Source organism: Chiloscyllium plagiosum, chromosome 14 (assembly GCF_004010195.1).
Source record: "Chiloscyllium plagiosum isolate BGI_BamShark_2017 chromosome 14, ASM401019v2, whole genome shotgun sequence".
Classification (NCBI taxonomy): domain Eukaryota; kingdom Metazoa; phylum Chordata; class Chondrichthyes; order Orectolobiformes; family Hemiscylliidae; genus Chiloscyllium; species Chiloscyllium plagiosum.
Genome location: NC_057723.1, coordinates 68,306,940 through 68,323,006, shown reverse-complemented (window position 1 = coordinate 68,323,006; position 16,067 = coordinate 68,306,940). Strand labels below are relative to the sequence as shown.

At 41.6% G+C, this 16,067-nt stretch overlaps 1 protein-coding gene across 7 annotated transcripts in view; it reads right to left on the bottom strand.

Moving 5' to 3' along the window:
- Positions 1–16,067, bottom strand: part of LOC122556787 (serine/threonine-protein phosphatase 2A 55 kDa regulatory subunit B beta isoform) — a 564,274-nt gene that overhangs the window by 75,109 nt on the left and 473,098 nt on the right. For all 7 annotated transcript variants that reach the window (XM_043703957.1, XM_043703958.1, XM_043703960.1 and 4 more), the window contains one exon: positions 3,370–3,467. In XM_043703957.1, the coding sequence (XP_043559892.1) occupies positions 3,370–3,467 (98 nt within the window). The remainder of the gene's footprint in view (positions 1–3,369; positions 3,468–16,067) is intronic.

The window sequence follows — 16,067 nt, the reverse complement described above, 5'->3', positions numbered from 1 at the left end:
TAAGAAAGAAAAGGCAATAGCTTTTACTAATGTGCCGCTGAATCTTTGGCCTGAGGGGCTTTGGTCCTTTGATTCAAAGCAATTGAGAAGGAAAAATTCAAGACCTGCCACAGTGCTTCATTACAAATTGGTACAACTTACTTTAATCCACTTTAACTTGAAGTGCAAAGTGTACTGTACATAAAACAGTGCCTAATACCATTGGACACACAATCTTAAGTGAAGTTTTGAGTTGCATCAAGCATTCAAGAAAGATGTCAATTTACAAGGATCATCTTCCATATGATAGAATTACTTTGAATGTATAATAAAGATAACACATTGCTGAGCTCAATGATGTTTAAGCTGCACATTAGACTCTTCTCACCCTTTCAATATATTCCAGCATTCCCTCATGTACTCATCTAACCTCTCCTCAAATCTTTTTATGCCATTTTAACAAAAGCGTTTAGAGAACACTCAACACCTTTGCTTCAATTACTTTGCGTGGTCTGCATTCTAATCACTTTCCGGGAAACAAAGTTTCTCTAGAATTCCTAATTGGGTTTATTAATAAGCAATTATTTGTTTTAAGACCCCTATGTTTGATTACAATGGGTGACTAAAATTGGTGCGCTGTCTGCTTGTAAGTCTCATGGTCTTGTGCTTACCCAGGACCCTTGTATTGATTCCATTCACCTCAAAGATTTCTAGTGGTAGTGACTTTGTCAATCTAACTATCTTCTGGGTAAAGAGGTTCTTTCGAATTCACTTTCAAATTCTTTCGAATGATTGCAGACTGTCTTTCGCTCTGATTTCCAATCTGAGCAAGACTACTGCAGGTCTGGATGGGATCCAATAACAGAGCACATGCTCAAACATAAAGCTGACCTGTATGACTAGACTAAATTACACTCAAGTGAAACAGACCAATCTAGGTCACTGCTATGGAGCTGGCAGAACAAGAGGAAAGAACCTGCAGTTAGACACTGTCTTTCACAATCCCTTCCGAAGTGTTTTTTAAAACATGTACATATCATAGATTTGGGCCAGCATTTATTGCCCTCACCAACTGCCCTTGAATTTTACACAAATGAAGCATTCTTTAAATTGCTATATTGCAGGAAAGATACGCTTACATAATAGTTTTAGGGTAATAAAACATCTTAAATCCCTTCACAGAAATATTGTAACCAAACAAGCTTCAAAGACAAGCCACATAGGAAAACTTAGGACAAATGACTGAGGGTTTGGTCAAAGCAGTAGGTTTTATGAAGCATCTTAAGGAAGGAGAAGTTTGTGAAGGGAATTCGAGAGCTTAGGACATGAGGGTGCAGTGAATGGTGGGATAAATTGAAAGGGAGTGATGAAGGAGGGAAGAAAGAGTCTAATATGCAGCTTAAACGTCATTGACCTCAGCAATATGTTTTCTTTACTATACACTCAAAGTAATTCTATCCTAGCAGCTGAAGGAATGACCACAAATGCCAGAGTAATTAAAAGCAGGGATGCTTAATAGGCCACAATCATCAGATAAACACAGGTAGGGTCATAGAGGAAATCAGAGATGGGGAAGAGTAAAAACCCATGGTGGAATTTGAGCCAAAGAAGGTCAATGAGCAGAGAAGGTGCAAGTGAGCATGAGTAGCATAGTTTTACATAAACTTAAATGTTGAGCCGGTAAGTCAAAGCAGGCAAACCAAGGGGACACTGGAATAGTAAAGTGCGAATGAGATTTTCAACAGTAGGGGAACAGAAATAAATGGAGAGGGATGTCGTCAGAAGCTCATCTTGCAAACAAAAATGAGGTGACAAGTGGTCTGCTGTAGCTTCAAAACATTTCCAGGGAATGAGAGTGAGCGAGCCAGTAGCTGGGAAGCAGGAGCTGAAGCCTTGGTTTGGACCTCCCACTATTTAACTGGAGGCAGTTTCTGTCATCTGGTGCCGGGCACTAGAAAGCAGACTGAAAACTGAGAGACAGTAGACGAGTCAAGAGTGATGGTGATAGTGGGGTGATGGTGGAGGAGAGGGAGAGAGATAGATAGAGCTGGGCGTCACCAACACATACAGTCCAGTCAGATGACAGGACTGAGGGGCAGCACGCAGCCGAGAAATGGGGGAAGGGTGCAAGGACATATTCTTGTTGGGGCGGGGAGGGTAAAGGTAATAGTGCTGGAGTGGGAAGAGAAGCCATTGCATGTGATTCCTTTGCTAGATGTTGGGAACATCTGAATGGAATGAGGTGCATGTAGGTGAATGACAGTGAAGGAGCATCCAATGGAGGTGGTATGGTCAGTCTTATTAAAAGTGGCAGACAGGATGAGGGGGAAGCAGGGGGAAGGGTTTGCTGTGGTCACAATCACTCAGAGCAATATTTATAACTCTGGAAACAATCTGTCAAATTATCCCCAAAGTCTTCCAAACAGTAACATGCTAATGACCAGACAATCTAGTGTAAGGTCAGCAACAAAAATTGAGCTGGATAGCAGGAGAACTCCTCAGCTCTTCTTAAAAATCATGTCGTGGGATGTTTTAAATTCTCTGTGACAGCAGATAGGGCTTTTGAGTTGACACCTCATCTGGAAGATGGTGCCTCCAAGGATGTAGCACTTCCTCAGCACTTCACTGAGATGTCAGTGTCTACATTCTGAAAATGATTGATACATAACTCAAACTGTTAATGCTGTTTTTCTCTCTCCACAGATGTTGCCAGACCTGCCGAGTTTCTCCAGCATTCCCTGTCAAGGGTGTGGTGCTGGAAAAACACAGCAGGTCAGACAGCATCTGAGGAGCAGGATAATCAACATTTTGGACATAAGCCCTCATTAGGAATGCCCGAAATGGCGATTCTCCTGCTCCACGAATGCTGCCTGACCTCCTGTGCTTTTCCAGCACCACAGTCTTGACTCTGACCTCCAGCATCTGCAGTCCTCACTTCCTCCCAGCATTCTCTGTGTGTGTTTTGGATTTTCAGGATCTGCAGTGTTTTGCCTTTATTCTAGCGCCGAGAGATGGTGGCCTCAGCGCCAGGTATGAAATCCAAACCTATAATTTTCTGATGCTTTCTGTACAATGATTTCCAATGATTGGTGAATGGAGGCAGAGATGACAGAAGAAAATCCTGTAAGTAGCAATCATTTCAATGTGTCAGGAAAAAAAACCGGTGAGCACAGTGTGATGGCTGGAAAGGATCTGTCAGCATTGAAAAGAATATTAAGATGCAGCCTCATAAAAGCCTGAGGAATAAAGGTAGCTCATCAGACAGGGGAATACATTTTCCAAATCACTCCTTAGGAAGCTTTAAAGCTTGATAACTCTGTGGCTTGTGAATCAGCAGGATTCTGGTTAATAGGAACAAAGCAGACATACTAGCTTTTCAGTGTAACTCACCTCCTGCTCTCGCTGAAATATTACAACTCGACCTCCCTTGTCCCCTGTCGCTAACAATTCTCCAGTGTTGTTGAATTCTACTGTAGAAATTATGTCGGCTGGAAAACAAAAGCAAAGGCACAAAATGTAAATTAAGGAATTTTCTTTGCATTTAAACAAACAAGACTAGTCCCATGTCTCACTCCAGCACAAAGATCACAGTTACATTATCAAGTCTTGCTTATTTCCTTACTGTCCCACACTTAGTTTCTCTTCATAGCCCAGGTTTCTGTCCTGGACACTTCCCAGCTGATCATTCAGCAGGAGCCCCAAGTTTAATTGCATGGGAAGACTTTGCAAAAGAGAGCTGACTTCAACAGTCATTCTCATCGATAATCATTCTCATCGACACATCTGATCAATACGCATTGTGCTATGCAGCAGTTTGACAGATAATACTGTTTTCATTCCTGATATTGAAGAACGGGTCATTATTTTCACAGACCAACCCCAAAAAAAAAGCAACATTTTCCCCCTATCCTGAAATAATCTACTGTTTCCCAGTTAGCAATACTGGAACAGGATCAGAGCATTAAGACCTTCAATCTGTTCTGCTATTCAATTTGCTTACAGCTGATCTGTACTCTATTTTCTCCACCTACCATCTTGGATGTGTAATCTGTAACATTTTTATCCAAGTAAGAAAATTCTTTCAACTTCAGTTTTTACATTTCTAATTGATTAGAAGACTCAGTCACTGTTTGGAAACTTGTTCCAGATTTACGCTTCCCTTTGTATGAGAAGGAGAATTCTTCACATTGCCCCTCAACAGCCAAACTCTAATTTGGAGGGTATGCCCTCTTATTCTGAACTCTCTCAAAATGGGAAAATTGTTGGGCAACCACTCTGCAGGCTCAAAGTCTGAGCTGGTGTCATTGCCTTTATACTAATGGTGTATACCACAGCCATGCATTAATGTATTCACATTTTTCACCTCAGAAATGCAGCACAGTTATACAGTCACAGAGATGTACAGAACAGAAACAGACCCTTTGGACCAACTTGTCCATGGAGAAAGTGAGGACTGCAGATGCTGGAGATCAGAGCTTAAAAATGTGTTGCTGGAAAAGCGCAGCAGGTCAGGCAGCATCAATGGATAAGGAGAATCGACGTTTCGGGCATAAGCCCTTCTTCAGAAGCCAACTTGTCCATGCCAACCAGATATCTTTAAATAAATCTAGTTGCATTTTCCAGCACTTGACCCATATCCCTCTAAATCCTTCCCATTCATAAACCTATCCACATATTTCTTAAATGTCATAATTGTACCAGCCTCCACCACTTCCTCTAGCAGCTCATTCCATAATTACAACAGTCTCTGCATGAAAAAGTTGCTCCTTAGGTCTCTTTTAAATCTTTCCCTCTCATCATAAATCTACGCCTTTTAGGTTTGGACTGCCCCATCCCAGAGAAAAGACCTTGGAGAAAGTGAGGACTGCAGATGCTGGAGATAAGAGTCAAAAAGTGTGGCACTGGAAAAGCACAGCCGGTCAGGCAGCATCTGAGGAGCAGGAGAGTTGAGGTTTCGAGCATAAGCCCTTCATCAGAAATTGACCTTGTCTGTTTACCCTATCTATGCCCCTCATGATTTTAAAAACCTCCATAAGGTCACCCCTCAGTCTCTGATGCTCCAGGGAAAACAGCCCCAGCCTATTTAGCCTCTCCCTATAGCTCAAACCCTCCAACCTTGGCAACATGCTTTAAAGCTTTTCTGAATCCTTTCAAGTTTCACAACATCTTTCCTGTAGCAGGGAGACCAGAATTGCACACAGTATTCCAAAAGTGGCCTAACCAATGCCTTGTACGGCCACAATATGAATTCCCAACTCATATATTCAATTCTCTGACCAATAAAGGCAAGCATACTAAAAGCTTTCTTCACTATCCTATTTACCTGGGAGTCCACTTTCAAGGAACTATGAACCTGTACTCCAAGGTCTCTTTGTTCAGCAACACTCCCAGGACCTTATCATTAAGTGTCCATGTCCTGCCTTGATTTGTCTTTCTAAAATTCAGCACCTCACATTTTTCTAAATTAAACTCCATCAGCCACTCCTTGACCCAATGGCCCATCTGATCAAAATCCCATTGTACTCCAAGGTAACCTTCTTGATTGTCCAGTACACCTCCAATTTTGGTGTCATCTGCAACTATACCTTTCACATTCCCATCCAAGTTTAGTGGGTCAGCCCTGTGACTTCTTGCTCTTTGCTGCTGATGCACTATCACAGAAACTTACAGGTGATTCTCGCATTCTACAAATCTAGCAAAATACCAGAGAATCTGTACCACCCTTCAAAACCCACTCGCTTGAGAAGCTTGCTTGAAGTAGATGCAGCAATAGCATGAAGTCTGCACCAGTACCCCCACAGGTTAAATCATCAGTATAAGTTCAAGCACTCAATAAAGCATGAAATATCCAGCCAATTATCTTAAGAATCCAATGACATTCTCAGTGGGGAGATCTGAAAACTGAATAGACCATAGAAGGCTGAATAATGCAGGACATTAAATCACTCCCATGAATGAGTAACAACTTCAGCCTTCAACTGATTTGAACTTCTCTTCTTCCTTCAATCTGTAAATACACCAAATTGTGGAACAGTCCTTCATCTACATTCTCCCCGCACTGAAATCAAGATTTATCAGCTTTTGACTTAGTCTGTCCCCAACACTGCTCTCTATTTTCCATTTCTTCAAAATAAAACCCGACACCTCATTAACTCATCACCACTTCCCGGTTAATCTATTTCTTTCCTTTATCTCGTGGGCTCTTAGCTCTCTGCCTCATTTTCTACAAAGTCCTCACCATTGTGCTTCCCATATACCTCCTGGCAGACTTACCTGTGCAGCTTGACTGAAGGGTTACAATATATCTACTGAAATGCATTCTGTATATGGAAGAGTTATGGAGCAACTAAATTATTGCTGCAATTCAGTCACCAGAAAATCGTCACTTAGGCGGAGCTGAGACAGTTACTGCACAGTCGTGTGTGGGTGTTTGTTTCTTCTGGATATTAATAGAATGTGTGTGTTTTATTATTCATTTCATCTTTTACCATTCACAGCTTGTTAATTCGATGAATGATCAAAGGAAAGGCAATGATTTTTTATAAACCTCCTTGTGGCTCCAATGCTACAATTCAGTGTCCACAGCAGAACTGAGTAGCCTAAGGAAGGTTTCCCCAAACTGATCCATCATAGAGTGGTCAGCCTAGGAAAACACTGGCAAGTGTGACCACCACATGTCCCTCTCAAGACAACTGAGTAGGTATCTGTCCTGAGCAGGGCTGTAATTTGGACAGTGTTGGAAAGTGGGCAGTATGTGCGTGGCTGTCTGTCATACACCATGCCTGATACTCAGCTTCATTGCACTCAGTTTTTGAACCTCTGCCCCAGTGATCATCATGTGCAAGGCTATTAATTTAGGAGCTACTAGTTTCTTCCAGTTAAATAATGGGAAGTCCAAACCATTAGTTTCTAGTCAAACTACAAGGTTTGCTTCCCAGCTGCTGACTCGATATCTCTTTCCATAAAGAGACTGTGAAAGATATGGTACAAGACAACATGCTGGATGTGATGCCAAAGACTTACACAACAGAATGTGTTGCTATTCCAGGAGAGCTGTAACACCAGCATCAAACAGACACAGTAGAAGATTGCCCAGGCATGTCTTAATCAGAAAGATAACCTAAACAGGGCACAGCAAACCTGTCTCTATCACTAGCAAAATGATGGCAAGAATCCTCAATAGTCCCATACCATCCTGTCAATAACCTGACCATCTAAGTTCAGTTCAGTTCCACCAGAACCATTCAAATACAGATCTCCAAACAGTCAAGATGCAGGCAGAGTGAATGCTGGATGACTGGTGAGAATAAATGCCCTTGGTATCAGGACAGCATGTGATTGTGCAGAATACCACAAACTTAGTGGATTGAGGAGAGAATCCTCCAGAGGCTGAATTCATACCAGACACATTGGAAAATGGTTAGGGATGCTGTAAACCCTTTATGGGGACCTAAGAGTTCAGCATGACAACGTGTTCCCAACTTGCTTACTGCCAATTCTGCACAGTTCCACTCAAAACCCATCTGCTTATGAAACCAGGCTACAGCGGGACCTGGGACCAAGGCAGAAACTGATGGGGTACCAAAGCAATCAGCATTTTGAATAAAAAGATCCAACCAACTGCCAATGATGATCAATAGCATCGCTATCAGTATCCAAGGACTAGATACTCGTATAAAGCAAACACAACAGCAGGGCAGAGGATACTATCTCCTCGCCTTAAAGTTTACCCTCTGCAATGGATCATTTACCTCAAAGACAAAAGCAACATCAAAATTGTGGCTGAAGTGTATTCAGAACATAAGCATTGACACCACACCCAACATTAATCAGCAATGCATTATATTACACAGGCAGCCTCGTCACTTGGTACTTAAAATGAGTGGAACGTCTTTGGAATTGTTTTGAAAGTGAAGTTCAGTTGCATTTCATGGAATGATGTATTAAACTGGGAATGCTTTATTGCTGTTGTGTATTAGTCAAAGAAAGTCTACAAGATCTCTGCAAAATTTCTAAAATTTGCCACATCGAAGGCTGATCATTTCTAATTTTGTCTGAAGTTTTCTGACAATCTTCCGCTTACTTATTAATGTTGATTTATCACTCAAAACTGTGCAATTAGTGGAACTATAACCTGGAGTCAATGAGATAAAATTTTAATTTCTCTGCTACCTATAAAGTTGTGATACCTCAGAAGCTTGGGTTGATTAACAATCTGCCCAAAGATTGTCAGCAGTACCTTGGTTGGACTCCCTGCACAGATTTAAGTACAGAACCAGACTGATGTTCCAGCACAGTACTAGGGGACTGCTGCAATACCAGAGGGTGTCTGCTCAGCTATGTGCAACAAATATTTGAGCACCACTATGAAGGATGGCTGGGGTATTTCTGTCCAGATCAATACTTAACCTTCAACAAAATCAAAAAGGGATTATTTGGTCATTATCATTTGCTGCTTTTGGGAATGCTTGTGCTCAAACTGCATTCCCATATCAAGTTTAGGTTGGCCTGAGTTCCTGGAAGGTATGTAAATCCAAATTGTTTTCTATTTAGTTCAACCTTAAATTAATAACCACACTCAGAAACTAGAGGGCACAATGAATAGGGATACAGTGCACAGCACTGCATCTTCTCCTGAGACCAAAACCGGATCACAATGTTGAGACAGAACGGAGCAAGTTTCATTCTAATACTGACCCAACCTGAGAGTGCTCAGTCTCCGCCTTCACTGAATCGAACTATTTATTTTTAAAGGAAACACTGCCGTACACCTGGAAGTAAACAGGTGTTTGTTTCCATTAGAGGAACAGGCAATCTTGACTACCCCTTTGCTTACAGTCACCAATGCTAATACTTTCTTTGGTGACACACCTGTTAATTTTATTGACAATACTCCTCAGTGGTGTTCTTGAATGTTTCACTATGATAAACACAAGCTGCTGTTTTTAATACTGATACAGGGAGAGTGATCTTGGGAACTAATGTGGTGAATGACAGAATTCATTCGAATGTAAAGTGCCAAACCTGTTGTGTGATTTGGAGTTGTCATCAAAGACGATGTCCTAAAAGGTGGATGCAATACTTCGATGTACAAAATAAAACGTGAGTTTCGTCTGGTTTCCTCCCACAGTCCAAAAATATGCAGGTTAGGTGAATTGGCCATGCTAAATTGCCCGTAGTGTTATGTGAAGGGGTAAATGTAGGGGAATGGGTCTGGGTGGGTTGCGCTTCGGCGGGTCGGTGTGGACTGGTTAGACCGAAGGGCCTGTTTCCACACTGTAAGTAATCTAATCTAATCTAATCTAAAACAGAAACAGACGATAACAGGGAAAGTGAAAAAGTCATCCAAAATGATACCGAGAGAAGGAGCCTGGTGACACAGTGTCCTGGGATAGATACACTCACATTTGGAATTCTGACTAAAGCTTAAATCTCTCTCACATGTATTAGGTTCCAATCTGTCCTAGTTTAAGATCAGCCAGATGATCTGCTTTAATCAATTGTCTGTGTTCAAACATAAAGTAAGGCTGAGAAGTCCAAACTAACTTCACAACATTATGGAACCTCTGAATAAGACTGTTTTTCAATTTGGTACTGTCTGTCAGAAATAGCACAAAATTGACTCATGCGTGAAATGAAGAACAAATTAATTTGCATTTATAGAGTAACTTCCTCAACTTTATAATATCCCTAAGTAATTTATAGCCAATGAAAAGCTTCTTTTCAAGTGTTGTCACTGTTAACTTGGTAAATAAATGCAGCACCTACTCGCTCAGTGTCCTGGCAAAACGGAAGTCAATGGGAATTTGGAGTGAGAGTGGACAGGAATCTCACCACTGGCTGGAGTCATATCTGACACAAAGGAAGATGGTTGTGGTTGTTGGAGGTCAATCATCTCAGCTCCAACATGTCACTGCAGAAGATCCTCAGGGGTGAGTTCTCGGCCCAACCACCTTCAACAGCTTCATCAATGATCTTCTCTCCACCATAAAAGTTAGAAGTGGGGATGTTTGCAAATGATTGCATGATGTTCAGCAACATTCACTCCTCCTCAGATACAGAGCAGTTAATGCCTTTATGCAGCAAGACATGGGTAATATTCAAGCTTGGGCTGATAGGTGACAAATAACATTTGTGCCACACAAATGTCAGGCAATGATCATCTCCAACAAGAGGGAACCCAACCATCTCCTTTTGACATTAAATAGCATGACCTTTGCTGAAAATCCCACTATTAAATCCTAGGGAGTTACCATTGACCAGAAACTGAACTGGACCAGCTATATAAATACAGTGGCTACAAGTGCACCTCAGAGGCAAGGAATCCAAGTAATTTACCGCCTGAGTCCCCGAAGCCTGTTCACCATCTACAAGAAACAAATCAGGCATACGATGGAATATTCCTCACTTTCCTGGATGAGAGAGGCTCAAACAACACTCAGGAAGCTTATCATTTTCCAGGACAAAGCAGCCTGCTTTACTGACATCACATCCATGCCTTCCACCACCAACACTCAATAGCAGCATTGTGTACCAGCTACAAGATAGACTGCAGAAACTCACCAAAGATCCTGACATAGCATGGAAACAGGCCCTTGGGCCCAACTTGTCCATGCCGACCAGATTTCTTTGACTGAACTAGTCCCATTTGCCTGCGGTTGACCCATATCCCTGTAAACCTGATGTTATTGAGATTGGAAGGCTTGGGCTAGAAGGAGAAGCTGGGACTTCTTTGCCTGCAAGGTAAGAGGCTGAGGGACAACCTTATAGAAGTTTATAAAATCACGAGGGGCATAGATAAGATGAATAGCCAAGGTCTTTTCCTCAGTGTAGGGGAGTCCAAAATGGATTTAAGGTGAAAAGGAAAATATTTAAAAGTGACCTGAGGGGCAACATTTTCACACAGAGGGTGGTGTGTATATGGAATAAGCTGCCAGAACAAGTGGTAGAGGTGGGTACAATTACAACATTTAAAAAGACATCTGAATGCAAGAATCACCACCCACAAATTCCTCTCCAAGCCACTAGTTGTCCTGACTTGCAACTAGATCACTGTTCTCATAGAATCACAAATACCCTGCAGTCCAGAAGCAGGCCATTTGGCCTATCGAGTCCATGCAGACCCTCCAAAGGACATCTCATCCAGACTCCCCTCCCTACCCTATTCTTGTAACCATGACTAATCCACCTAGCCTGCACATCCCTGGACATGATGGGCAATTTAGAATGGTCACTCCAACTAACATCTTTGGACTGTGGAAGGAAACCGGAGCACCCGGATGAAACCCACACAAATACAGGGAGAATGTGCAAATTCCACATGGGCAGTTGCCCAAGGCTGAAGTCGAACCTGGGTCCCTGGCGCTGTGAGTCACCGTGCAGCCCCAAAATTCCTTCAATGTTGCTGGGTCAAAGTCCTGGAACTTGCTCCTTAACAGCACTATGGTGTACCTACACCTCGGACTGCAGCTTCCCAAGGTGGTGGCTCACCTCACCCTCTTCAGGCAATTAGGGATGGGGAATAAATGCTGACTTAGGCAGTGATTACCACATCATGTGATTGAATGAGTGAGCTTCTAATTTATAAGATTTGGGCATGTAGATTATAACCAGTTGATTTGTTTCACTAATGTTGATTTGGGAATAAATATTGGCCAGAAAATTGGCAGCGTCTACATAGTCTTACATTGGTAATTTTTATCCATAACCCCACAAAAGCAGATATGGCTTGTGTTTAATATCTCATGCAAAAGATGACATCATCAACAGTGCAGCACACCTTCAGAGCCATAAGGGTTGATTGTAAACCTGGATTTGTGCTCAGGTCTCTGGAATGCAACTTGAACTCACAACCTACTCAGAGTGCTGCCATTGAGCCTAGGCTGATACCTAACAATTGGAACAATGATGAGTCAGGGTGTGGAGGTAGTTTTGTGTTACGTGATTTGGGACAATGCTTGGTGCTGACGCTGGAATATGTCTGTGAAATTTGTAAAATGTCTTAAGCAGTGATATCCCTTGCTGTTATGCATGCAACAAATATTTACAAAATTAACTATTCTGATCAATTGGCCTATTTGTTAACTACAGGAACTGAAATGGAGGAAGAGGCAAATGGAGTGAAGGTGTAACATTTCCATCAATGGCCAAGGCACTTCAATAGATGGACCTCATGTATCATTTTAATGATATAAGACACAATGTCCTTCATTAGAAGGATATTCCATTTTTAGCACTTGCACAATAAACACATTGTTATAGTGCTGTGCAGTTATCTCTGACCTTACCCTCACTGAAGAATTCAATTTGATTCAAAGCTTTATTTTTATTTGTGCATAACTGATACGGCTAAAAGATTTTAATTTAAAAAGTCATTGAATGTTTTTCTTCGAGACTCCAATATTTAAATATCTGCAACTGAAGCAGAGAACCTTTTTTTAAGTTCGATCTTAAAGATCTACCTTTAATGCCTGTGCTCTGCAGTTTCAAGGGCCTAGTTTCTATGGCAACACATTATAGTGCTTGCTGTTTTTGTTAAGAGGTGCTCTGAGCACCAGCACACATTTAGAGTTGGCAGTAACAGAGATCCATTTTCCCCGAAAGTTTCTTCCATTCCCCGTTCCTCCTTAACCTTTGCTATCAGGAAATTCCATGGGTGTTGGCCTCATTCAGAACAATCTGTTTTCATAAGACAGCTTAAGACAGTAACGTTTGGGCATGCTATTCGACTATGGAAAGCATCACACCAAACCTGTAATAGATATCACTGAACAGCGATTCAGTGTGGGATTGGTAGCTGACACTCAGTAACACACTTTTCTTCCAACTCTGGTCTTAACGGACAATGCAAAATTAGAATCAGAAGATATCATTCTGCCCATCATGTCAGTTCCAGCTACCAACTGGTCTCACTCTCTGTCTTTCGCCATGGCCATTCAATTGTCTTTTTCTTCTTTAAGTATTTATTCTATTTTTATTCAATAGTCATCACCTTCTACCATTTTTCAGGTGATGAATCCCAGATGATGGAAACTTACCACCAAGTTAAAACATCCCTGTTTGCCCAATGCCTTAAAATCTAGGTCTGTCAGCAAAACAGCTTCTCCTCATTTACTCAGTTCAGCCCCTCAAAACTAAAACTTGTGCTTTATGAAATGGAACACTTTAGGAAAGCAGGATTAACCAGACCTTCAAAATATATTTAAAGATTAAAATCTATTTTGAACTTAAAAAACATTAACTGGCCTGATGGCTTAGGGATTAGCTGTTCCACTTGGGATGGAACTGAGTCATATTGAGCAAGAAGGTGCCTGTTTATTCCCTTGTGCACGCTGAGCTCACTGATCTCTGTTGGTGCTGTAGAGGGGATCTACATTTAGCCCCACTGGTATTGAGTGAGGGAGGAGTTGAAGACTATAGAGAATTCCTCAGGGATTTTGTTATTGCCACTAATCACAGTATCAAGGCACTGCAGAGTGGAACATGAGGTTTGGCATCAGGTTGAATTTTACTGCATCTTCTGTAAAAGTTAATTCATTATGTTTCAGAACATAGAACATTACAGCGCAGTACAGGCCCTTCGGCCCTCGATGTTGCGCTTTTAGAATGTACTTTTACTAATTTTATGAATGATGAATACTTTGGGACATTGGTTTGGGTGTCCAAATTTTAACCTTGGTCCCTATTCCTCATAATTATCTACTGACTTCTGCCAGGATAACAGCATTTATAAACAGCAGAGGAGTGCAGTTGCTAACAGCCTTCAAGGTTGGACAACTCGTACACTCCAGGACCACAAATGAAGTACAGTCACTGAGGTGAGTCACCAGAGTGCAGTCAGATCCCATATCTTCTGTGGCTCGAACAGAGGGGCTGGAGAGGAGGGGGACGATTTCCCCGGTGAAAAGAAAGGGCACAATTTATATGCTATTGGGTTTATAACCAAACTCAGATTAGTGTAGTTCAAGTAAACCATAAAGATGGGACCCAAATTTTTGTTATAATGATGCACCATTTTGAGCCCAGTCAGTGCCCAATGAACCGTCTGTGAAGAAATATTGAAAATGAAAACCAAGCACAAAAGATCAATTTCTCTGTCACTCTTGCATATTGTTGTGCAAATATTTAATAATTTTAAAGATTTCAAGTTATTGCCATGATTTAGAAACAAGATTTTGAGCTTTTGTTGCTTGCTCTTCTTCCTATCCTTCATCTCATCGTCTTGCTCCTGTTTAGTTTTAGTTTAACAAAATAGGGTGAGACATTGATAAATGCCTTTCCCCACCGTGTAAAAGCAACACGTTCTTATGTACATTATAAATGTCGCAATTGCCAATAGTTAGTGCCATGAGAACAATTATAACCACCTTGTATATGGATTGCAACATGTATACAGCGCACCCTCCTAATCTTTCAACAACTCATTAGGTTTAGAATTAATGACAAGCAAAAAGAGAACAGACTGGGAACAGACAGCCGAGCTATTAAGGAGAAGCAGCTCCACCTGGAACAGAGAGAGCAGCCTTCAAGTCGATGGTGGGAAGCTAAAAGAAAGGATGGTAGGGGGGTGTTGGAGGGGAACTTCTCCTGGCTGCTGTGAGCAATCATTTCTAATTTTAGAGAGAATGAACAGCTGTTTTACGGTGTCTCATAAAATGAGAGTTATCACACTTTGCAGGAGAAACCAATCAAGAGTTCCTGACAGACTTATCACGGAGATTTGAAATGAGGGTGACATCTGTTTTTGGAAGTTGGGTGTCAGCACCAACAAATTGTGACTGCGGCGTGACGCGGAATTATAAGCCTCAATCAAGTCACATTTCTGTGTGACACGTGCTTAATTGTTTCAATTTGAAATCTGGCAAAATGGATTTGTGAAGCAAATCAATCAACGCCTCATTTTGCTGGCCTCGGATTTGCAGATTACAGTGCTGCCCTTAATAAGGCAGGTCCTTTACTGCAGCTAAAGCAGGGCTCGAGTGCTGAGTTCACCAACACATTCTCAAGGGCAATGAGGCAAGGACAATCAATGCTGGCGAGACCGGCAACACCCCCCAGCCCAGGAACATCATAAAACTAAAAGTCGTAGATTGTTACGATGATTAATAGCTGTTACAGAATGCACTGCCCGAAAGAATGGAGGAAGCAGCTTCCAGAATATAGTTCGAAAGAGATTTGGATCAATAGTGGAATGGGAAAGTAATTACACAGCTATGTGGAAAGAGCTGAGGACTGGACTAATTGAATAAATTTTCCAAAAAGCCAGCATAGTCCCACTTGGCCAAGTGGTCTTCCTGTGAGCACTGTCCCAATGATTGTCCTTGGTTTGAGAATTCAGCTGAGTCAATGCTGGATTCTAAAAGTATTATTATTACTGTTTAACAGATCAATTTAGCAGATTACAAAAACTTGGATCAAGGCTTCTAAATTACTATGAATAAAACTCCAAAAAAAGGAAAGAACTTGCATTTATAAAGAGCCTTCCATAACTTTATAGCTAATAAAGTACATTTTTTGAAATGTAGCTATTGTTGTAATGATGGGAAGATGGCAGCCAATTTGTCCACAGCAAGCTTGTAAAAGCAGCAATGTATTAAAATTAGTTAGCCTGCTATAGTAATACAGGTTGGAGGGTAAATATTGTTCAGGCCACTGAGGAGAACTCCCCTGCTCTTCCTCAATATACTTATGGGATTAGAATGACAGAAGGAGCCTTAGTTTAATGTTTCATCTGAAAGCTGGCCTGTAGCCTCCAACTGTAGGACTTGAAGTTATGACCTTCTGACCCAATAGGCAAAGCACTATTAGACAGTAGACAATAGACAATAGGTACAGGAGTAGGCCATTCTGCCCTTCGAGCCTGCACCACCATTCAATATGATCATGGCTGATCATCCTTAATCAGTATCCTGTTCCTGCCTTATCTCCATAACCCTTGATTCCACAATCCTTGAGAGCTCTACCCAACTCTTTCTTAAATGAACCCAGAAACTGGGCCTCCACTGCCCTCTGGGGAAGAGCATTCCACACAGCCACCACTCTCTGGGTGAAAAAGTTTCTCCTCATCTCTGTCCTAAATGGCCTACCCC